This window comes from Pocillopora damicornis, chromosome 10 (assembly GCF_964200805.1).
Source record: "Pocillopora damicornis chromosome 10, jaPocDami1.2, whole genome shotgun sequence".
Classification (NCBI taxonomy): domain Eukaryota; kingdom Metazoa; phylum Cnidaria; class Anthozoa; order Scleractinia; family Pocilloporidae; genus Pocillopora; species Pocillopora damicornis.
In genome coordinates, this window is record NC_142679.1 from 11,289,307 (window position 1) to 11,314,440 (window position 25,134).

The following is a 25,134-nucleotide window of genomic DNA, read 5'->3' on the forward strand; positions in this document are numbered from 1 at the left end:
AAAGGCTAGGGAGAACCTGGCCTTTGATCAGCGCGACCAATAAAGAGCTGACCGGAAGAAAGACCTATTTTAACACGTTTTAGAACTGATTTTTCGAGGCTAATTACATCTCACACATTTTATTGCTCCGCTCAACTCTAAGAATGCTAATCAATAGATTGAAATTTTTATTAAATATTGGACAAGAATAGGACAATGAAACAGCATCGGCACTAAAGCATGCACAACGGCCTGCGTGATCAGCACATGTTTGACTCCCTTTTAGTGGTAATATTCTTGTTGATCTTGATTTTTACTGGTTCAAAACAATAATAAAATCGAGAAATGGATTAATCAAGACAACATTTTAAAAATTAGTACACATATACATTCTCGACTGATGTAAATGAGGTTGTTGGTTTAACGCCTTATGATAAAAGACAGATGAATTTTCAAAGAGATCAATGTTAAAGGTCTACCCGAGTAACTCATTAAAAAAACCTATCTATTGCTCAATTCACTGAATTAATAAATAAGGAATAAAAGGTAGTAATTTCAACGGAATCGAAATTTTTTCCTCGGAAGATGGAGAACCGACGAAGCGTAAACTGTATATACCAAACTGAGGTTCATATTTTGTATAGTGATCCCTTGATATAAAAAAGACGAACACCTTCTCTCAGTTGCCTGCGACAGTATATACCCTTATCTGAATTTCACGGGTTTTTCCACATTTGGAGTAAATTATTATCCAATTAGTAAGGTTAGCTAATTTTTCTCTCTACATCTAAAATTTCGTTTTTTCTTGGTGGGCTTCAATAAATTTCCACATATATCACAGTGACGCAGCGAATGAATTAAGGTCTCCGCGAAATTAACATTGAAATACTTGTTTGGCTTCTAATTACTCTTCATTATCTGAAAACCGATGCAAAAAAAAGCACGCCGTCATTTAGTTTACACAATAATGTACTTAACAGATCTAGACTCGCCATATCTCGACACTGCTGATACTGGGAGGGACAAATAGTTGAAATGCTCTCGGACTAATCTTATTTCTCGTATCAAAATTGTACAAAATTAAATGATTAAGGGGACGCGATAAACAACTTTAACAATTGGCAAAAGGATCTTTCTTTCTTTACTGTGACGCTCTCCTGATTGAGTCTGTTGAAGAATATCTTGCCGAAAAACTAACAGTTAGTACGGATGTCGCCTAAAAAATCCCGGACTTTTGGTCAGTGATTACAGAAAGGACTGGACCTAGCTATCGCATATTCTATTATTCCCTGAGTGGGGTGGGAGGGGGGCGTCTAAAGGATTTTGAGGGGATCACATGGTTTTCGGGGGGAACAGAGGGTGGATCAGTCGTCACACACAGAGTATCAAGGGGGAGACTATAGAAATGAAGTGGGGGGTCAAGTAAATTCTACTGTGACACAGTCAAAATCCTCTCACCCACCACCCGCCAGGCCAATAACTGGTCCCGAAATTAAAGAGTTTCTATTTTCGGAAGCGTGCTTCAAAATATTTCAAATCCGGTAATATCCAGTTTATCTAAAAACATAGAGACAAAACAAATCATTCTCTCTTTTACCTTAGGCAGTTAAAATTTTTTAAATCGCTCACAATGAATGCATTTTGAGATCTGGGATAGCACAAAAATTTTTCCCACAAAACCTGTCCTAGCGGATGAAATAAGCAAACGCACATTTTGTTATTCCGATTCAATTAATCCTTCCTATACACCCTCTAATGTTCTATTCCTCTACGGATTTTGATGAATGACATCCGTATATGTAATTAACAGGACTAAACAAAGTAATATTTTTCATATTGATTTTAGATATATGAAATTCATATATTTGCATACTCGCAGCTAAGAACACTACTGTGGTAGTACGGTATCGCAGAGGTCATGGGTTCAAATCCCGTACGCGCCTGAATTTTTTTCAGGTCCTATTTTCAACTACTCGTTTCAGTGGTGTTCTTAGCTGCGAGGATCTCTTACATTCGATTTTTCATATTGTTGTAGCTCTCAGGGACTACAACAGTAGTCTGATATTTCCTTCACTGAAAAATATCTAGAGTTAGTAATTAAGTATTTCGGACAGAATTAACCACTGAACAACATCATTAGGGGCTTCGTTTGTTTGTTTGTTTTTCTTTAGGTGCCATTATGTAGCGCTTGTATGAGCAGTTCCGGCTCTATCTCAGAACGATGTTAAACACACGCACCTAAGGGTTTTCATCCTATGCTTTACTTCATTTCCGATTTTTTTAAAGTTTATCAAAGACGATCTCCTCACAAATCATGGTCTGTATTAAAGGTTCTTAACCAATGCTTGGAACTATTGATAACCATGGGATAAGGGGAGAGGAGGAGGGGAAATGATTCGTCCTGCCTCATGCCAAGGCGTGAGCAGATCTTGGAACGCAATACTTGATGGTCAGACTGCTAACGCAAGCATTTTGGTTGCAACAGTCCTAGAACGTCGATCGCACCGCGCTCAAAAAATGGGAGAGACCACCGCGGATGAATTCCCAGGGCTATCCCTACATAGGTATTTACCGCTCCAAAGGGTTTGGGTAATGTACCTCTACCAAGAAGTTAACAATTTTCTGTAGGAACTAACAGAACGGATTTTTGAAAAGGATACTATGAAATAATGTTCGGGCCTTTTTAAGGGCTTATGTAGCATGGACCGTGAAGTAGATCAGCTCAGCTTTAGTCAGCTCGCCTTCGTTTACCCCTGAATAGTTGAAGTATCTCTCAATTTGAATGTTCGTTTAGCAGTTACCTCGTTGTGCCATCCTAAGCAGTTCTGCATGCCTACTGTTACCTACATGCACTCTTTGAACAGTGCCTTTTCATATCGAATGTAAAATACATGAGCGTGCGTTTAATTCTAAACAGCGACGATTAAAAGGATTTGTTGACCCTGAGCATAGTAGATGACCCTCGTTGTTCTATAATTCAGGAGATCATCTCGAGAATAAAGACAGTCAAGCAGGCACGGACTCCCCATGAGGCTTTCGTGGTCGCATCGCATTATCGCCTTCAAATTATATTTTTGCTCTCACAACCATGAGAATAAAGAACTGTGCCTCTAGACAATCGGCTCTTAAACATACACAAAAGCCAAAAGGTCACGAACGTTTAATGCCTTTTGTTACAATGTACCACCTGGCAGTTAAAAATTTGAAACAAATAATGATGGAACATCGGAGTCTGATATACAATCAACCCTTACTAAAAACAGTTTTTAGAAAACCTCCGATTATCTCTTACAAAAAGGGAAAATCCCTTAAAGGCATGCTTGTGAGAGCAAAATATAATTTGAAGGCGATAATGCGACGCGACCACAAAAGCCACATGGGGAGTTCGTGCATGTCCGTCTTAACCTTTATTCTCAGAATTCGACTATTTTACTGGAAAAAGGACCCCACTAAAACAAGAACTCAGCCTTACTGAAGCTTCAAATCTCAGAGATCAACCTTTGCGAAGAAGAGATTCGCAAGTTGGAAAGTCCTCTGTTTGGTGGCCGTAATTTGACTGAGAGGAACACTTTCAACTAAAATTATAGAGCCATGTATAGGAAAAGAGCAATCGGTGAAGCGATGATTCGGGACCCCAGTCCCTCCTCCTTGGGAGGGTCGATTGAGGACCGCACTCGAGAACGCGGCGTTGAACGAGCCTCTTTCATTCGTCGCTAGTAAATTCTTCGCAACAACAGATTATAGCTTTTCTATTTGGTATTCCAAGATGTAAGACATCCACCGTGCTTTACTGTCTCTCTACATTGATCTTACTCCCGCTTCACTCAAGAGGACTACTAATTCTCCAGTTGTGCTTTTGATAAATTATTCGCGAGACACAGTCACGATAGGAGTCATGAATGAAATTGTACGCAAAACACATTTCATCTGCACTGATTTCCTTTTATTTTTCATCGCTTATTTCTTCCTTCCAAACAGCAACAGCTCACTAAAAACAATTTCCATCTCCGCTGACGACGACTTCTCGCCTTTGAGGAGGTATAGTTTCAAATATCGTAATTTGTTCACTTGATACGTTAACAAGTATATAAAAACAGGCTGTACATACAAAAATACAACAGAAAAGACTGAAACGAGTTGTATAACGAAGTAATGTGTGACTAGCACAGTTTATAGACTGTACGATTTTATGCCACTATCTGTGTCGGTAGATTAATTATGATAAATTAATATAAAATTAAGTTATATTACTGGCGTAAAATTTACATTATATATATCACAGACTGGAAGAAATTATGTAGTCTGCGTGTAGCCGTACCCTCCCCCGCCAAGGTGAAACGGAGGCGAGACAACTCGCTTCCGTTTCACCATCGTGGGAGGGTACGCCAACACACAAGCTAAAAATTACGTCGTTAATTACGAAAATCTTACAGTATATACGTTACCGACTGGAAGAAATTACATCGTTAGTTACGGGCGTAAAATTTACATTATATACATCTCCGATTGAAAGATGCAGACTGTAAAATTTTACGCCGTTAACTAACGGCGTAATTTTTTTCAGTTATATTTTTACTGTAAGATTTTACGCCAGTAACTAATGGCATAATTTCTTCCAGTCGGTAATGTATCTACTAAAAGATTTTATGCTGTTAAAAAATCTTACAGTACATACGCCGACGCAGATCGTGGCGTAAAATCGTACAGTCTATAGACTCTGTTAGTCACATATTACATCGTTATCTAATTACCGTTTCACCATATATTTTCTTCTAACAACTTGCAATGTTTGCCCCATAGCAATACCAGAAATCTTTGCGCAAACATAAGCATCCGATTTCTGGCACTAATTTAATGCCAATCATGCTGAAAATCATACTGACAATTACCATAACGCGTCCTAGCCATCTTCGGGTGTTGTTGAGTTACTGAAGCTGAGCAGAAGGAAAGATTAGTTTTATGGGGTATGTTTGACCGGATATGCGAGGTTCATAGAAGAGTGAACGTTCATTTACACGTTTATGATAAAGAAAAAAAAAGGTAGAAAAAAAGGCAACTTTCTACTACTGTCCAATCTCTACAGAAAATATCTAAGTGTTGCACGAAGATCTGGTGTGTGTAAGGCTCCAAAAAATAAAACGGATCGGAAATATATTCCGTTAGTAAGTTTCTATTGAAAAGATGCGTTGTTTAATATTAGATAAACAACTACTGTTAGAAGTAAATTCTCAAACACTCGTTGTTGGTTTGGTTGATTCTTCTGTAATCTCTTTTCTTCTCAAGTTGTAACAACGGGGACTAACTCCTATCTAATGAGAAAAGCGAGGGTCACCGTTTATAAAAGTGACACTGCAGATGACACTATTAAGCTGTCAATCTTCTTGTATCGTCATCGTTCCATCTCAGCCGGCGAATCACGTTAGATTACGTATGACAGTTTCTGCTTACTAGGTATGCGCCTTCGAGTTATTTGCGCAGTTACAAAATTATCTTCTACCTTAAATTTCTTATTCTTACAGTTGAGATCGGCCAGAACAGAAACGAGATTGGTAATATAAAAATCATAACTATCCTACTGACGGGATATTATTCACATCTAAAGGGGTATCTTAAGAGAAAATTTCCTTAGAAGACCGTTACATAACAACATCATGATTACAAAAGTTGGAAAAGAAGGGGCGTTCACAAGTACCGCTCCCAAGTTGCTACGTGCTAGTCGTAATAACTTTCTAATTGCAAAACATGCAGGTATCACACGTTTACACCTTTAAGAACGAGAGGTGTCGAACGTGACCTTTTACCAGAGAGATTCACTCTTCCTGAACTAACAAATTAACTTAATTAATAACATAGCTTTCCCAAAACACTATCACAAGTTCTAACAACCGTAGAAACTGAGCAACTGTTTCTATGTCAACTTCACTATCATAACGAGGAAAACGTAACCAAACTCTACCTTTAAGATAAGGCTTCCAAAAGGAATAAGAAGTAATCAACCTGCCTTTTTATGATCCCCTGCAGGAATGGTTTAAAGTAATATAATATTTCCACTCCTTTTCCCGACACCAATATAAGGAAACCCTTACGATATTTCAGATTAAATAAAGTCCCATTTTTAACTCGTGAATTGCGCGCATGCGCAAGAGCGAGTTATAGATACGACGTGGGGAATAGCATTCGCTCGCTCGCTCGCTCGCTCGATTGGTCGATTCCTGTAAACTTTTTTTAGATTTTAGGCTTTTGAGTGCATTTTATAGTTTTTGGCGAGCAATAAACAGACGAAATGGCGACCTTTGTTGCTATGAATAGTGGTGGGGTGAAAAAGAAGCCAATGATAATCTTAAAAGAGTTTTTTTTTTCGTTTTAGTTTCAACAAGCGGCGCCAGCGACTGGCAGGCATGCAAGGATTCACACTGAAATAACAGAACAACCTTCGTTTTTCATAAAATTGTAATTTACAGTCCTTGAACTTGAAAACAATCCGAAGATTCATTGAAAATATCACTTACTGCGAAGCGCTCGGAGTTTACAGATGTTCAAAAGCTTTTTCTGTTATAGCGTGAGATTGAGGACAAAATTGATCATTACGTTTCGTCGCGTGTGTTTTTCCTGTGAGAAGCAACAAAAGATGCCGGCGACTGACGAAATAACAAGTTAACACGAAAATCAGATAACACCTAAACAAACAATTTTAGCTACCGATTTTCAGTGAATTTTTAAAGAACAATTTTCTTTTAAGTTTCAAGACAATTTGAAGATTCAACATACAAACAACGTACTAAAATGCGAAAGTTACACACCACAAAATTGATAAATAGGCCTGAAATGAAATTCTATCTTGTTATTGATCATACGTTGCCTAGCACGTGACCTAAATCTACCCAGGCGGAGATCCAAAATGACGGTGGCAGGCTTGGCTTAGTTATATCACTCAAAACTCGTTCCCGTTTGTCTCATTTGATAAAGAGGGAATCGTTAATGTTTTCATTAAGACAGTATTGCCTTGATTTTCTAATATTTACAACGAAAGACAGTAAATTTCACTTTTCACCCACATTTACTTCCAACCTTTTCTTTTGAACCAGAAACAAAAATGATAGACGTTTAAAACACATGACATCATCCACCTTGTCAAATGTAATAGCATGATCATTTCAATTGTAATGCCTTCTTATCCCAACGTTACTTTGTTTCTTTGCTACATTAGCGAACACTGAACTACTGCTCGTACTCTAGATATGACAATCAACCACAAAATTCCCTAAACCAGATAACATTAAACATAATCTGAAAAATCATGTGTCAATTCACGAGTTTGCTCACAGAGCACTTTGATTATCGTTTAGCACTATCATTGACTTTGTTCGCAGATTAAGGAATGAGTACAAGCTTGATTTTCAGTGTTTGACACCTTGTAACATTAAAACACGAAAGAACTACGACATCATTCACGCAGTGGTTTATAAAATAAGATTAGATTAGATTCATTTCATACATTCTCAAAAACGAAGGGGGAGGGGAGTTGGAGGACTTGGGGGGATCACGTGGATTTCTAGGGGAACACAGGGGATATCGGTGGTTGCTAACAAAGCATAAAGGGGAGACTATCGTTGATTGACTGACAACGAGGGGGAATCAGTAGAATACTACAGGGCCGTAGAGGGAGGGGAGGATCAAATAAATTTTATTGTGACACAGTCAAAGTCTTTGGTTGCTTTCCACAGACAGAAACGTAGTCATTATACCTCTTCCAAACTGGCGGTTTAGTTGTGCTTTGGTTGATAATACCTTGTTCTATTTTTAGCATGGAAATACTGACAAACACTACGGCCACTTTAGTAAGCACTGTTTCTGAGAAACAGTAATGAGTTCCCGTATAATAACAAGAACAACTGCGCGCAAAGCACACTGGTCGAACGTGGTCTAACGTCCTACCAAGTAAATGAAGCTTTTCGCATATATTATGAAATTTTTCTATGCAATTTTTTCCCTAGTTTGGCTTATCAGATATGACGCTTTTTCTTTCGTTTATAGAACAATACAAGCACTACTGAGAACAGATGGTTAAATTTCTAAAATATCAATCTTAATGGTTTTGATAGGTTTTTATCGTATTATCTAACTCGTGGCAAAAAATTGAAGATTCAAAACATACAGCTCTGAGACCGTGGACGCTGTTGATTGCGAAGAGGGATAACAGTGTTACCACATTGACGTACAGTCTTTCGTATGCGAGTTAGAACAACGGGTGGCTCTGTGCCAATGCTTCTTCTCGTGGGAACGGGATTTCGGCAAAAAAGACATCTGAGAATTCCCCTGAACTCATTGTTGAATCTTTGGTTTAAACCAATAAACAAACAAGGATTTATGGCACTATTGGCGTGTGCTAGAAAATATAAACTGGATTCCAGATGTTTAACTTTGAGCAAAGCTCTATAAGTGTTGGTAAAATAGGAAAACAGTAAATGCTGGATGTGAGCTGGCAACCAACACAGCGCAAACGTCACCACCACGATGATGATCATGCGTAGTACCTTGCGCTTGGACAGTTCATTTTGATGTCGCTGATGGGCTGTCGGCTCCCCTGGGATCTGGCGTGAACAAACATGTCGACCAATAAGAATATGAACCCATGCTATGACAACAAGAGGAACCAAATACAGTATCAAGAACATGGTCATGAAATAGGCTCTGGCGATAGAAACCTGGACACTTATGTCTGAGGAAAATAAATTCCAAACCATTCCGCATTTCCATTGAAAGCCGTCAGCACTCTTTACAACGTCATAAAGCAAGAGATACAGCAAGAAAAACAGGGAAGACGAGATCCATATCACAGAAGTGACTAGTTTTGTGTTTCGAATGAAACGTATATCTCGAAGTGGATGAAGAATGGCGAAGTAACGATCCACTGTAATGAAGACAAGTGTTATGATGCTGACAGCGACTGACAAGATCCCCAGGAACCCAACAAGCTTGCACGTGACTTTTCCCATTGCCCCTGGAATCCATGCCAGGCCAATGTAAAGATATTTCACCTACAAAGACAGGGAGGTACTAAAGATAGGTATTCCATTGACAACACGACCTAATAGCGTGGGAAATAAAAAATGTGTTATACTACTGGGAGTGAGTGAGAACGTTTTGCATAACGAAACTAAACAATGAATTAACCCATAACAATTGAAAAATTGTTACTCACCTCGAACGGCATAACAAAGAGAGAAACAAGTAGATCTCCAACTGCCATATTTACAATTAAGAAATTGAATTTAGTCCTCATCTGTTCACGAGAAACCACAATGTAAATGATACAGATGTTACCAAAGAAGCCGAAGACGAAGATAACCACATATGCCATAGTTATCCATACAGCACCGCTCGCAGGAAAGTAATTGTTGACAACTGATGAATTTAAGTTTGCCACACCTGAGGAAAGAAAAGGGGAATACATCGCCTTTTATTTTGAGATTTCCTATATTATTATGACAGATAATGTGATAAGAAGCTAACTTAACCCTAGCCAATCCTAAATAATGACGCTGTCCAATAAAAGAGGAAAGCGGAAATAGATCCTTCCCCAGTTTCCTCCCCCCTTTTGCCCAATTGTAGGAGAAAACCTCTCATCCGATGTAAGAGAGTTCCTCAGTAGCAGCGCGTGAGGGCAGACAGGCATCTGTGATTTCTTACTTGGATGACTCTTTGCTCGGGTGAGGCGCTTCGTATAACTCACGCCTACTTATCTGAATGCCCTACTAATACCATGTGGTTTGTACCAGATGGCTTTGCGCACGTGTCGCAAAAACACGTCACTTCTGTTGACTTCAACTCACGCAGAGGCAACCATGGTAACATTAAGAATTCTTGTTTATCCAAAACGTGCCAAAACAAATATCTTCAGACTAATAAGACATGAAAACGTACCTGCAATAGAAGAATTATTTACTGCCACCATGCCACTCATTGCCACTCACTGAGTGATCGAAAGCTTTAAGCGTCGTTTTACTGTGGTTTAAACCTGAAACAAAGCTGAGAGTAATGTTACAAATTAATCCACAAAGATAATTTTCATAATGAATTAACGGTCCAAAGTGAAGCATATTTCTTTAACCTCAAAATCAGTTACGCAGCGATTAGGTGGTTCTCGTTCTTCGCACTCAGCAAAATATTGTGAATTGTTCCCAACTGTTTTTTGATTCATTGACGAACACTTTTGGTCTTTACATCTTTTCATAGAACCGTAGAGTAAAGAAAACAATCCTATCTGTTTTAGGAGCCCATCACTCTCACCGTCATTTTCTCCTATAAAACCGGCAGTTTGAAAACATTTTAATAAATAAGCTAATAAGTCAATACTTGTCTTTGTACACTGAACTACGCACAACTACTGCCTTTCGACAAGAACTGAGATCCCGCTCAGATCATTTCGAGTGTCATGAAATCTGCCGATAGATTTTATTGTTCAACTCCTCAATGGGAGTTTTTGCCAGCATATTAGTGATTCCTTGGAGATCAACGGCGTTTTTATCGTTAACCCGTGCTAAAAGTGCTAAAAGTAGGGGAAACACTAAAATTCCAATCGAATGAATGAGAATCCTAGAAGTGTGCGAGATTCTTACGAAACATTTTAAAGAAAGGAAATCCTAAAGGTGCGCAAGATGCTAATTTAACATTCAGGGAAATCATCTTTTTATAATTGTCAACCATCAAAGGCTCTGAAATTTAACCGTCAACCGTCAGAGGCGTTAAAAATTAACTGTCAACTGTAAAAATCCACTGAAAAAAATTAACCATCAACCCAGGGTCGTAACGAGGTATATTTTTTCGTCGCTGATTCCGTATTTTTACGCAAATTTTTAATCCCTGATCCCAAAAGTGATGAAAATTTTGATCCCTGATCCCACAAAATTTTGTTAAACCCAGTGTATTTTCTATCCATCACTTTGTCTGGTAATCATTTTTTACCAATTCGCCAATGCGACATTAGACTAAAATAAAAATGAGCTACTTCACATTTCTTTCACTAAATTATGATGATCCAAAGTATTAGAGTCCTACCACTTCTTTTGTTCGTTTTTATCATTGTAGAATATTACCTTTGGCAATCATCGTTGAAGGATCCGTCACTTCGTTGACACGTGTTAACAATCATGATTTTTCTCAAATTTAACTATCAGGTGAACTTCACTTAATTCAAAACACACTAACTAGTGCAATACTATACAAATTCTAAACGTTTTATACGGGAAACACGAGGAAACAAATTTTTCCTAAAAATCTGATAACTTTCGAATCTATCCGCTTGAAAAAGCAGACTGCTTGAAATTGACGTTGATATTAGCCTCATAAACTTTAATAAACTTTCTGCGACCAAAATTAGAATAAAACGTATTTATCGCAGCGACCTTCCTCGACATTCGTTTGAAAAAGAAAAACCGTTTGGTGATGCTATAAACTTTAAAATTTCATGAGCATGCGACCTAGTCAGTTTATGATACAAGTTTTTGTTATCATCTATTTGCAGTATCTGTGCTATTTGTAAATCCGTTTTCTAGACATCTGAAAAAAATCTATTGAAAAATATCTATCGAGAAAATGTACAACGTGTGTGAAAATTTGACTCAGGAAAGGCCCCGGAATTGTTCTGAGCTTGTTAAAGCACAAATCGTGTCACCCTCCTGCCAGATCTACTGCGTCCAGCTTCGAAACGAGTCGGTTGGTCATCATCGTCTTCACTTTTGTCGCCATCACTGTCGTCCTCACTACTGCTATCATAATCAGCCTCGTCAGAGCCGTTAGCCAAGTTTTTTAGGCGTTGCTCCTCGTTTCGGCATAGAATGAATTTCTCACCATCCTGAACCACCGTTACAATATCTAAAATACACTGAGGTGGGTTGTTGTTGTCTTCATTGCCTACAGTGTATAATAGTGCATCTTCGTATCAAGAAATGGCCCATTGTTCCGGGTCAACTTTTCCAAACAAAAGTCCTGAGTAATTGGTAGTCCTGAGGGACTTTGGCCGAAGGGAGGCGGAAAAGCTTGTAACTGATCGAGAAAATTATCGGAGTGGCAATTTTGCTGCACTGGGGGAGTGGGTGGTGTAAATATGAACTAGTAAAATCAATCTCCATCGGTGTACCCAGGGGTAGACTTGACCCTCGTTTGGCGCATTGAGCCAAAGGTTCGCAAATTCAGAAATAATTAAATTTATCCGTATTGCAGTGACTCATTTAAACCACCTCTCTCTATATGTAAGTCAAGTCGCCTGGTTTTTACCAGTCAGTTTTTTCAACGTACAAATATATTTTTTGGTCTTACTACGGATGTTAAATGCAATCGAAAGTGACGGTTTTCTGTGGAGAGCCTCGAGGCGATTGAAGACCTTGTTTCTGGCGCACAGCTGTTTTCAAACGAGGCATTCATCGTTTTTAGAACCAGCATGTTTACCTAACACGAGGATCCTTCTTTGCAAAGGCGCCGAATTCGTGTAACTATGTTGATGATACAAGATATACTGATCAAAGCAATGATTTCTAGTTTTTGCGAGAGCATGTATTTGAGTTATTTTCGTTTTCAATCAAACGCGTTGCAAGATGAGGGTGTGATATTTTTTCTCTCACAAGTCTCACAATGAAGAAGGTGCGAGTTTTTTTATTTATCATTTAAGTAAGTCTCTCTCATTACATTACTACCAGTTTTACAGCGGATTTTAACAATCTTTGTTAAAAGTAAGGAGCTGTCAACAGCTTCTCCAAATTTTTCGCAGAGAGCAGGCGCTGGCGCACAGCTGTTTTCTAATGAGATGCTGACTTTCTGGAACCAACAAGGATTTCTAATGGAGGATTCCTTCATTTAGGTACTTTGAGACTGCTTGAAGTTGAAGTGACCGTTCTACTTTTAAAAAAAGGAAAAGCAGATCTTGCTCGTACAAGAATTTTCTAAAAACTGTCAAAACTGAATTCTAGAAATGTTTTTAGAATGAAATACTGCTAAAAGCAAGTTTTTCGAGGTTTTGGCAGAGCGCGTTTGTTATCACTTTTTATTTGTTCCTTTTGTCTTTTACCTTGGGCGTGGCATCCAACGAAGGTGTGATTTTTTCATCGCTTTAAGATGTGGCGAAGAAGGGCTAACACTCGAAACGTCAGCTTTTTTACTCTTTACGGTGGCCAATTTACATTTTCAACTCAGTTGTTAATACTTAATTACCACCTGTTTTTAATTTTGTCTAGTATTTTCAAAGCGCCTCAACGTTAAATTATCACGATAGGATTTCAATTGAGTTTTTTCCTTTTTGCTTTAGGAAATGTTGCACTTGTTTGCGGTTTTGAAAGTTAGTTCTCTAATTTAAAAAGGACTTTCATCAACCTGTCACGTAATTTTAGTTTGAAAACTTGCTCTAGCCTCGAGGAAGTCTTTGAGCAAATACTGACGATTCGTGTCGGAATTTACTATGAATATTTGTACAGCTCCACCTTGCACGAAAGCCACGATGACCATAATTCACGGACGTCAAGAAAACGCAATACAAACGATCTGCTCAAACCTCAAGGGCTTCAGAGCTACAATACAAATTTAAGTTGACAATGAGGACAAACAGATTAAACAAAATGCGATGTAAATTTACGCTGATATGCCAAATACTAAAAATTTGTTGATAAATATTTTTAACATGACAGTTTTTAATGAGTCGTCGACATTGTAGTTCAAATAAATGTAAATTTATGACTATTTTTTTTTTCGCCATACACACTATCTTGAAATTTGCTTACGTCCTTTTCATATTACTCATAGCTTATTGAATCGTCGTCTGTCTTGTCTCACGCAACGTTAAATCAACACGTAATAATGGCTCGAAATTATTTGAAAAGTTGCTATTCTTGTAAAATCGTTCATTTTTCTTCCTACGGCTTTGTCACCACAAGTTAGACAAAAAGCACAACGTTTTCCGTCCTCATGATAAAATCATCCCGACAATTTGTGCACGATGAAACATTTAGCCGGCCTCACGCACTCCGTAGGAGTTTTAAAACATATTTTAGGCGCACTTTTACCAGAATAAACAGTACATTTTCCCCCATTATTTAACATAGTAAATGTTTTGTTCAAGATGACAGACAAGACAGATACAAGAAGCTGTTTATGTCTTTCTATAAGACACCAAATGACTTCATTAATAAATCATCTCCTATATTTTTCCAGCTTGTCTAATTCTTCGGCGCAAGTTGCTCGAATTTTGAATTCAAGTTACACTTGAAATTGTTTAAGTTCTCATTAGGTGTGATATGCCACTGAAAAACAGCTAAGTAAAATGTCGGAAAAATTGTGTGATTCACATTTCTAGTCATTAAGTTTCTATTGCTTACATATGCAATTGTATTAATCTTAATGCACGGATGGTTTAATTTGAAAACTGTCAAACAATCTTTAGAACTTATGCATGAAAGAACTTTTTTCAACAGTCTTTACCTATTTGTTTTGTATCTGAGGCGAAGAACTGAACATAAATTCAAGAAAAAGTTCCAGTAAAGAAGAGTGAAATTGTTTCAAAAAAAGCTTCAAGAGATGGGGTTTTGCCTAAGTTAAAGAGGCTTGCATTTTTCAGGGAACTTATTCAGCGTCGCTTTTAAGGCCCTGTTTACCATTCGAGTTGTTATCAGATAGTTGTCTTTTAACTGTCGACTGGTCTCATTCGCGTTTTCAACGACGTAGAGAGTACTTTATTTAGGCAGGCGATAAATTAAATCGTGCTATTTTTTGCTATTACGTAGAGACCAAACTGTTCGAGTAAAGCTCCTGTGGACTTATTTTCTATCGATTACGACTCATCTTTCGTTAAATGTGTTTTATTGGCGCCTTGAAACGAAGTAAGTACGTGCATATGTATAATATGGAATTAACAATCAAGGAAATACAAGACTAGAAATACAGAATATTGTGGTGAAACTTGTCTTCATCCTGAACTTTTCATCTTACACTTAACGAAGGGTAAATTAGGATTTGCATGGTTTTTATAAAGCATTCATGAAATAATCAGTTCGGGAAGTTAAACGCTGACAACCATAGCAATACTGCTTCCGATGAAGGAAAACAACTCAAGGCCTCTCAGAAAGTGGCATTACATCGTCGTTTTATAATCGATAACAGAATCCTTGGAATTTTTTAGCCATCACGAAAACATTACAGCATTTAGGTTTTTAAAATCATGTAGGAACATTAAGCAGCAGGCTCGTAGTACATCAAGGTGGTAAGACATCCAATAAATTTTATTCGTGCCTTGAATTATGCATTGCCTCTATTTAATTTTTTACGGTCTTTTTAAGGACAGGAGTCTATGAGGAAACGGTTGCTAGATCCTTTTTTCCTTATAACCTATACTTTTGGTGTGCTGTCTTGTAAAAAAAAAAAAAAGAAAAAAAAAGAAAAATTATAATTTCCGCGTAACTTAACCAGCCCAGGGAAAATGGAGGAAAATTAATACTGCCTTCATTTGCGGATTTTTGCCTATCTGATAACAGGAATTTAGGATAATTTTATGTCTCAATTCCGCGCTCAGATATTTCCTCATGATTTCAGCTGAGATAAAGGAGGTTAATATATAAAATGCTTGGGACAAGACAAATTTGAGTAAAGTTTTTAATTGTTTTTGTTGATGTCGCTGTTACCGCTGTTATGTTTTAAATTCCTAACTTTTTGTATAAAAAGGCCCTAGATAAATAGCTCCAGCCCTCTCCCTCCCAAAAACGGTAAAAAAAAAAAAAAAAAAGTTGAAACAAGAACAAAAATTGGTAGCATCGAGCATCACTTGTCTTTTGTAGAGAGCATTTTCGATATTATTTTAGGGAAGAGAACAAAAGCCATTAATTAAAGCTATACGCCAATTTTTCTCAAGTTCCTTTTCTATTTCATGATCGATAAGTCATAAAAAAAACTTTATTCTTCTTTATAAACCTTTTTCTCTTCCTTCATTATACAAGTCCTTGAAAATTCAGATTTTTCCTACTTGAGTTTACACGATCGCCTTTGGTTATTTAGACCGATTATCATAGAAAGAGGAAATCTATGCTAATTTCAATTGAGACAAGCCATCTTTTTTCTGGCAAAACGCAACAGATTCATACATGGGATGATGTATGAATAAATTCAGTATACATTGGACAATTCGACTTTTTCCCGGAAATAGAAAACTTAGATTAAAAAATGTCAAACTCTATATTTCCCAAACCAGAAATATCGAAATAATCGGCAATTTAACGGTCGACAGATGCCACCTTCTATTGAGGTGAATACCTTTAAACTAATCATTGAACATGTTTGTGCTAATAACTTTCTCTTAGACTTGCACAATACGCGATTTTAACTTTTGATAGATAAGCTATGTTTATGGACGAATATACAACAAAAAATTGCAACTATTCTTTGCCATATGTCAGTACTGTTCTCTTGTAAAAATAATTTTTCAGATATGATTGAGAGCGGTTAAAATGTGCTTCCGTACGATGCAGAAAGATCAAATTTCCACCTAATAAAACGCGGGAAAATTGAACATGACATAGTGTCATGCTTAAATGTTATTGAGAATGGAGAGATGGGAATGTAACTATTTTAAATGAAGTAATTCGTATTTGCCGAAGTTTTTAGTCATTTTGCATCTAAAATCCAATTTTCTGAATAAGAAACGCTAAAAAAACTTTCGTTAAATACCCTTTAATTTTTCAAAAATGAGTTCCAATCATGGGTAGATGTTGAATGTCGGATTTTGACTTAGTCTTTGCTAGTTGTTGTAACTTTAATTCTTTTTGTATCAGTAAAATAGAATAGGAGAGATATATAAATGAAGTTGTACTCATAAGTGAATCGAAGGATAAAAAAATGATTCGCCGTCTGCGACTCACCTTTTCCAAAAGTGAAGTTAGTCAACAATGCAGTCCAGGTTTTCTGTTTATACCACGCGCGTATGACACAAGTTTTAAGTTGATCGCTAGCTCCAAGCAATGGATTAAGCTTCCCAAATCGACCTGTCGTTATGAACAAAATCTTTTTATGAAAATAAATTTTAAAAAAATGCTTGCAGCTGTCAGTTCCATGTGGAAATTAATGCAAATGGCGCAAATGGATGTTATCCGCTTCGCTCGATGGAGAGATGTGGGTCTCTTAGGAATATCTTCACATGTTAACATACGTATTAGACACCGAAATTAGTCCTTTGACCAACATTGTAAAAATTTCGATTAATTCTTTTAGGTCCAATTGACGGCGAAAAACGCTAGGAAAAGCAGATACTTAGACGTTAAGTTGTACGTTTTTAAACCAAAACCTTTTGGATTAAAAACTCCCTATTATTTAACATAGTAAATGTTTTGTTCAAGAAAATAAAATTTAAGGATAATGACCTTGTTTCTTTCAAGCAGCTGGAGATATTTTCTCGCCAAGTGTTTGTGATACCCACATTTGGAAACTCGGTAAATTTCATTTTCGTTTTATTTCAACTACACAGAAATAGGAGTTAAGGTTGAATATCAAATCTTATCATGGGGTGAAAGTCAAACTCAAGTTTATCATGCATTAAGTACAGTCATCTCCTACCTTTCAAGATCCAACGTTCTTTGGTGCCCAACACTAGACTTATTTAGCCAAACGCGTTTTCTTTTATTAGTCTGGTAGCTATGGTTACGATAGAAACTGTTGGTTTCAAGCCAAGATGAAAATTAATATTAGAAATGAACTTCCCACTTCCTGTTTGGGCTCCACGCTGTGGTAGACCAAGCACACACCAGGGCAGGTGAGATACAGATATAGAAACTTCTCTCCTTAGTGTAGAGGCAGTAAAATCATTGTGTTTTCGCTAAAAAATGGGCTGAAATGGCCGTGACCATAAGCTGCACTTGCTAGGCTTGAAATTTTGAGGACTATGTCACTCCAACCAATCTATTAATAAAGTTTTCATTGTGAGACATACGTTCTAGGGTTGTTTAGTGCGATTGTAAAGGGAATGTTTGCGTCCGTCTGCGATGACGGACGTTGGGTTATTTTTCCTTTCATCAAAATGCTCCATTCAAATCTCCTTTCTTCTTTTCTTCAAAAAACTTTTTCTTCATTAAAAACCTTGTTTCTGGCGCACAGCTGTTTTCAAACGAGGCGCTCATCGTTTTTAGAATCAGCATGTTTACCTGACACGAGGATCCTTCTTTGCAAAGGCGCCGAATTCATGTAACTATGTTGATGATACAAGATATACTGATCAAAGCAATGATTTCTAGTTTTTGCGAGAGCATGTATTTGAGTTATTTTCGTTTTCAATCAAACGCGTTGCAAGATGAGGGTGTGATATTTTTTCTCTCACAAGTCTCACAATGAAGAAGGTGCGAGTTTTTTTATTTATCTTTTGCAAAAAAAGCAGGTCCTGTTCAAAAGTAAGTCTCTCTCATTAAAAACTATCAGATTTTTACAGCGGATTTTAACAATCTTTGTTAAAAGTAAGGAGCTGTCAACAGCTTCTCCAAATTTTCGTAGAGGGCAGGCGCTGACGCACAGCTGTTTTCTAGCGAAGCACTTACTTTCTGGAACCAACAAGTCGACCCAAGAAGAGGATTCCTGTTTTACAAAAGCACAGAATTCTTGCAACGATGTTGATGACACAAGATGTACTGATCGAGGAAATTATCTCTAGTTTTTGAGAGGACATCTATTTTGAGTTATTCTCGTTTTCAGTCAAACGCGCGGCAAGACGAGAGTGTGATATTTTACTCACAAGTCTCACAATGGAGAAGTTACGAATTTTTTGTTTTTCGTTTGTTCTATATTCTCTTTCGGAGAAAAAAAAAAGCAGGTCTTGCTTGAGCTTACATAGTTTTACGACGGATTCAAACAGTCTTTATGAAAATTATAAAGCTATCAACAGTTTTCCCAAATATTCCCTTTGTAGAAAGCGGACCTTAGGACTTTATGTTTGTTCTCAATCAACCGAGGCGGCATTTAACGAATCAAGGGGTGTGATTTTTTTCGCGTGTTAAGTTTTTGCTGGGCTTATGCATTTACGCTACGGTAAGCAAATTATGAGAGGCGATTGCGCAGCGCTTTATGCAAACTAAGAAAATAGGATAACTTTCGCAGCGCGAAATTGGATTGCCCTAAAATTTGGTAGATTAATCTGACAGCATCAGTGATGTGATTGAATAGACGTAACCTGAAATTAAGAGATCCTCGCAGCTAAGAACACTACTGAAACGAGTAGTTGTAAATAGGACCTGAAAAAAATTCAGGCCCGTATGGGATTGAACCCATGACCTCTGCGATACCGGTGCAGCGCTCTACCAATTGAGCTAACAAGCCAACTGGGAGCTGGTCAATGAATTGGGTCCAAATAAACATCCAAGTGAATGAAGATTTTAGATATATGAAAATTCATATATTTGCACTGCGGTGGAGAGATGAAATTAAGATATCCTCGCAGCTAAGAACACTACTGAAACGAGTAGTAGTAGTAGAATTTTTTTCAGGTCCTATTTACATCTCATCTCTCATTTTCATCTCTCCACCGCAGTGCAAATATATGAATTTTCATATATCTAGACGTAACCTGTTGAGCAAAAAAAAAAAAAGGAAGAAACTAGCAGAACATGACTATGCGAAAAAAATCTCACCTCCTGCTATCACACAAAAGGATGAATAGGTATCAATTTGATGTCGGTTTGTGTAAACACAAAAAAATTGTGGAAGGAGATTATTCAGTTTTTCTTGCTTACGAAGCGCGAAATTTAAATATCCTCGGATTGAACAGTCGAGTCGAATGGGAGAAATTGACGAGCGTGTGCGACTATTTCCACTCGCCATTGTTTTTTTTAACTCCTTTCGTTGAATTGAAATACGGAAAGAGAAAGATACCAGTAAAACTACATGAATTAACGACGCGCGAATCATAAGCTAGAGGAAGGAGAATATGAACCTTTTTGTGCACATCAGGAACAAAATCTCATTCACGCAGCGCGAAATTTAATTACCCGCACATTAAACAATCGAGCAAATGACGAAAGTCTTCTACATAATTCAACGGCGTGGTAGGCTTCGGACGTTAATACCGGTTACACATGCTCTCAGTACTTTTGTATCGCACAGTGAGCCTCTAATTGAATATATCTTTCGCCAGTTTTAAGCAATGTAAAGGAAAAAACGGTGACATTTCTTTACTTCAGATACGAAAGCTACAGTCGCCCCACCATCCACCCCACCGTGACTATTTACATCCTAAAAAATCTACCAAGTTCCCTTGATTCTTCACGCAAAACATCCTTCTCCTTAACACTATCTTCTTGCCTAAAATGTTCTTCGCTAAGCTTTGCACGATCATAAAGCCACTCAGGCTCCCTCTTGTTTATTGTTCGTTCGGTGTAGTGGCTTTGGGGTCCCGTATACACTGAAAAGGAAGAGTGATACACCTTCTGTACGGATTCAACAATACAGCTTGGTCTGCGGCTGCCGTAATCATGCATGTCTGGCGTTGGACGACTTGGGGTTCTCATTCCCGCAAAGAAATGTTCCACATGTAGTGTCGTGAAACTTGGAAAGCATATATCCTTTGCAATATGCTGCAAATCGTTCTCAGAGAAGAACGAATTCGTTTTCTCAAATGACGAATGAAGCATTTTAAAAGCGTCCCTCGTAGGTTTTGACAATGCTAGATCAGGACCCTGGGGACATCTTCGACCTGTTCGAAAATACGCCTGCCTCTCTACGTCTTTCATGAAATCCGCCGCTTCTTTGAGAATAATCAACCCGTCTTCCAAACTTGGTTGGAAACTTGGCTTCCTTGATAGTTCTTCTTCAAGTTGGAAGAGTTCAATAAATAGCCCCAATTTCTCTCAAAGATGTTTATAGCTTTTTAAGCTTGAAATTAGTCTGACAGCTTGATTGCTGGTGTCACAGACAAATATAGATTCTCCATATGACACAAGCGCTGATGGCGAGTGAAACCTAACTGTAAAGCCGTCTTGCATCCCCAGCTGGCTTCCTCCCAGTGAGTGAATTACCTTGCCATCAATACAAAAGTTAACTGAATGGTCATGAGAATCAGAGAAGACGAGCTTTTGTGCTGTTTTAGTAATGCCAAGGATAACTGACGGGTCCTTTTTAACAACACTGGTTAGTTCGACAGAGGCCTCTTCACGAGAAAGACATTCAATTCCTTGGTTGTGCATCGAGATCAGGAGCCCTTCCGGAGCGTCATAAATGCAAAGCGGTTGACCCTGGTTTACCACAAAATAAATCTCCAGTTGGGCTTTGTAACGCTTCTGCTGAATGTCAAAGTCAAACTGCGATATTTTGAAAATGGTCTTCTTGTCAAAGGTGTGGTGTTGCTGATTGTTTATATCGGGAGAAAACGTGACTAACCTTTTAAAATCTCTATTGTTTTACAAACCCGGCGCACGTTTTTAGAGGGATAATAATAATAATAATAATAATAATAATAATAATAACTTTATTTAAGTGTCAGTGTATTTAGCACTGCTGTGCTAATTGGGGACACTGTAAATAAGGAAACAAATATCGTAAATGAACAGAAACTCGTTAAAAACCCCAACTGGTAGGAGGCAGACCAGTTGGCTATTTACAAAGCGTGCAGGAGTTGAATTCGGGGCCACCGAAGACAAATCCATCCAGTGGTAGGGAGGAGGACTTGAACCCGGGACCTCCGGCTTACAAGTGCAGCGCCCTAACCACTAGGCCACGCTCGCCTCCTGTCGCATGTCGGCCCGCAAATTGACTTGCAGATAAAGACCAGAAATTTATAGATCTTTTTATAAATTTCTCATCCTTAATCCCGTTTCCCGCCGGAAATAATAAAAAATTCCCGCGTCCCGCCAGAAAAATAAGCAACTTCCCGCTTCCACGCTATCCCGCATCCCGCCTTAAAATTTCCTTTCATCCCGCATCCCGGCAGCTAAAAACGCCTCATCCCGTATCCCGCCAAACCTATGTTAGACCCTCTAGATGGGGATCTGAATTTTAGCCGCGGGGTGTCCGCAAGGCAAGAGTTACTGTAATAACATTTACCAGTAAACCTAAAACTGATGACATTAATTTTATAAAAAAAATCCTTCAAATTAATCCATCTATTATTTTCCTTGATCAAAAGAAAACTTTTCTTTCATATAAATTGCCTTTAGAATAAATACTACTCGGGTCCACGCTAAATCCCACAACACGACGAAATCTCATAGTCCATTTGTGCTATCAGTTTTCAATGTGTTATCAGTTGTTACATCATGGTTTTTGTGTCTGGTCTTTTCGCCGTTTTAGAAGCAATTTTATGTATACTCTAGTCCTTATAATTGGTAACAACACACAAACACTCATTATTCTAAGTTACCTGCTTGTTGAACGTCGCCTTGAGCTTCGCTCATGCCGTTGATCGCCTTTTCTGCTGAGCGACCAGGAACGTGACCTAGAATGTCGAGTTTATGAAATTAAATGTTGCCAAAAGATTGCAGATTTGAACCAGAAAGAAAACCGTAAATCAACGTTTACTCCAATTTACCTTCTACGTGTGTGATTATCTTTTCTCTTCTTTCGCTTCCCCATGGAAAAAAACTTTCCGAAATATTGACTTTTTTAAAAAACGATCCAGTAATCTCCAAGTATACTTAGTGCCCGTGCTTAGTCGAAAGCAATCCAACGTGCTCAAATGACCTATTCCTGGCATATTGTATGACATGATTGAACGTCATGCAGCGCGAGTAAGACAATAAAATCCTGGCAAGTTATTAACAGATTAACGACCCAATGCCTAACCAGTCAAGTTTGAGTCAACTAGTACTCTTTGATTCTGGTCTCCGGTGAACTATCAATCAATAAGTCCAAATATCAAGGAATACTGTATAAAATGGGTCATAAAATTTCAAAAAGCTTTAAAAATCCATGTTTAGGCGCGCATCGTAAATTATTGTTGTTATCTAGACGCCTGATCCTTGAGCCCATGGAAAACACGCTGATCCCGATCCCGAGGGCTTTGATCCCGGATCCGAGGCTGTGATCCCTGATCCCACCCTTTTTTAGGCCTTTGATCCCTGATCCCATATACCTCGTTACGACCCTGATCAACCGTCAAAGCTATCCCCCAAAAAGACCCTCAAAATAGGCGTGCTAATCTGAAAGAAATTTACATAACGGTGGACCACAGGGCACATGTCGCAAACTTAAAAGTTATTGCTATTTGTTTCAGGAAATTCTCAAGTTCGCACCCAATTGAAAAATGGGTTCTTTGTTTTCCTTTATCGTCATGTCGCTTTATATTATGTGAGTCAGGATTTGGACGAAGCGAGATTTTCGTAACAGCAAGAGTCTTTAATGTGCGTTTCGCCGGGGGTCTGGCTTTTGTCCCCTAATGGGTGGTGTCCGTAATAGCAAGGTGTCCGCAGCGCGAGAGTCGACTGTAGATCGAAGAGTTTGAATAATTTACCTTTCGACATCCTCAATCTATTGATGAACATCTGCTTCGAATTAAATCAACAAGAATAAATGAATTTAAAAAAAAACAACAACAACAACAACACACGAACATATATGCAAAGGCACCTGTTTGGAAAAGGAATAAATTTTATCTTACTTTTTCCCACGGTATATTGGCTGCTGTTGGCCAATAAATGTTTGATAGCCGTGATGTGACATATTTGGTCGTGTAAAATAAGTAAAAGGACATGAACATCAGCGTCTGATAATCTGAAAGAGATAAACAAATTTTTCTGCAATGAAAATGAGGCGAGAACAGCAGCTAACAGATTTTATCAGTGTTCTGCGGTGTGAAGCGTGTCGTAAGGCTGCCTCTCAGTTATTTATTCTTTAGATGAAGAGTTTCATTGCCAAAGTACTTCAAGCCTTTCGCAAAACTTTGTTTGTTTGTTTAATCTGAGAGGTTGATTGAGGGTCGATATCTATAACGAAAGTCGATTTGCTACATTTATCAATAATACCTTAGCCTTTTCACAATGAAAATTGTGACAGTTAAATTTGAAAGAAAATTGCAGAAGCTTTTGAAAGAGAAAGGCAAAGCAACTTCAGTGCAAACCGAGACATATGAGCTTTTGAAATCTGCCTTCAAAAACATACCCATAATGTGGCTGTTTGCTCCTATTTTCCTGAATCCAAATATCGATAATTTTGGACTGTGCCGGTTGTCGGTTAGTATTTATTTGTCGCTGATCGGTAATTTTTTTCAGCGTTTTGTTGGTAGTCAGCTATACTTTTCGCCTTTGTCGCAGGTCGATTAACCTCATTCAGACATTCCTTCACGCCTAAGCTAGAATACTCTTCTCTCTGAATAAAAAAAAGTGATAATGTTAGACTATGTCGATTGTCGGTAAGTCAGTTACTTGTCGGCATTAAGTATTTGTTTTTTCGTTTTGTTGGTAGTCAAATCTATTTTTCGTCCTCTGTCATAAGTCGGTTAACCCCAGAGACCCCGGGAGACCCTCTTATAGCTAATACGTTCAACTCCGGCCGTAATAAGGCAGTTTCGAAATGGCGTCGACCGTGAAAAACAAATCATAAGAGGAAAGCATCGGAAAATTAAAAGTAGGAGATGGACAATGTCATTTGGCCCCTTCAAATGAGAAAGACTGGCAAGAGATCCACTTCTTCCCAAGGGTAAGTTAGAAACATATGCGCTTCGCTATTAAACTAAATTCGATTCCTTGGCTATTTCATGACAATACAAATTTGACAAAGTGCTGCTGCAGATGGGATGATGTGTCACAAGAACGGGGTTAGAATTGTGCAACGTTTGTTTTAATATATCCTCACTAATTGATCGTGACTAATTCTGAAAGTGATATTCGTTCCTCGCGTCGCCAGTCAAAATTGATAGATTCGAACCATTTCAATGTTATTCGAGTACTTTTCTCGGCTATGACCCTCTTCAATGATCTCCGGCGTAACAGAACGAAAGAACTTATTATCAATCGATTTTAGACGAATTTCTTTTAAAACAATCCTTCGACTGAGTGCGATTGTGTTCGGCGGTCTGATCGAACTAAATCTAACACAGAGGTTTTAGTTATTCGGGTACTATACTTGGCTATGACCCTCTACATTACTTAGGAATGATCTCCAGTATAACAGTTAGGAAAAAAACTTACTTTCTATTCATTTTAGACGAATTTCTTT

At 38.0% G+C, this 25,134-nt stretch overlaps 1 protein-coding gene across 4 annotated transcripts; it reads right to left on the bottom strand.

Annotated features, from left to right (window-relative positions):
• Window positions 1-6,416: 6,416 nt before the first annotated feature.
• Window positions 6,417-24,910, bottom strand: LOC149038902 (substance-P receptor-like). 4 transcript variants are annotated; one of them, XM_089186157.1, is made up of 5 exons: window positions 24,079-24,910; window positions 23,579-23,691; window positions 9,904-10,008; window positions 9,182-9,408; window positions 6,417-9,017 (listed from the first exon to the last, which is right to left on the bottom strand). In XM_089186157.1, the coding sequence occupies exons 3-5, from the start codon at window positions 9,941-9,943 to the stop codon at window positions 8,124-8,126; spliced, it is 1,161 nt and encodes a 386-aa protein (XP_089042283.1). In that variant the 5' UTR covers window positions 9,944-10,008; window positions 23,579-23,691; window positions 24,079-24,910; the 3' UTR covers window positions 6,417-8,123. The 4 variants fall into 4 exon arrangements, with proteins under 4 accessions (XP_089042283.1, XP_089042282.1, XP_089042280.1 ...); XM_089186156.1 differs by lacking the exons at window positions 23,579-23,691; window positions 24,079-24,910 and adding exons at window positions 16,872-16,994; window positions 17,563-17,701; XM_089186154.1 differs by lacking the exons at window positions 23,579-23,691; window positions 24,079-24,910 and adding exons at window positions 16,872-16,994; window positions 17,563-17,701 and having other exon boundaries at window positions 9,904-11,892.
• Window positions 24,911-25,134: the final 224 nt, after the last annotated feature.

Excerpts from the sequence above, each read along its gene's own strand:
- LOC149038902 (XM_089186157.1), bottom strand. The coding sequence starts at position 9,943 with ATGAGTGGCATGGTGGCAGTAAATAATTCTTCTATTGCAG. Across the intron at positions 9,409-9,903 it reads AAATAATTCTTCTATTGCAG|GTGTGGCAAACTTAAATTCA; the intron begins GTACGTTTTCAT and ends TTCTTTCCTCAG. Across the intron at positions 9,018-9,181 it reads TCTTTGTTATGCCGTTCGAG|GTGAAATATCTTTACATTGG; the intron begins GTGAGTAACAAT and ends CTGTCTTTGTAG.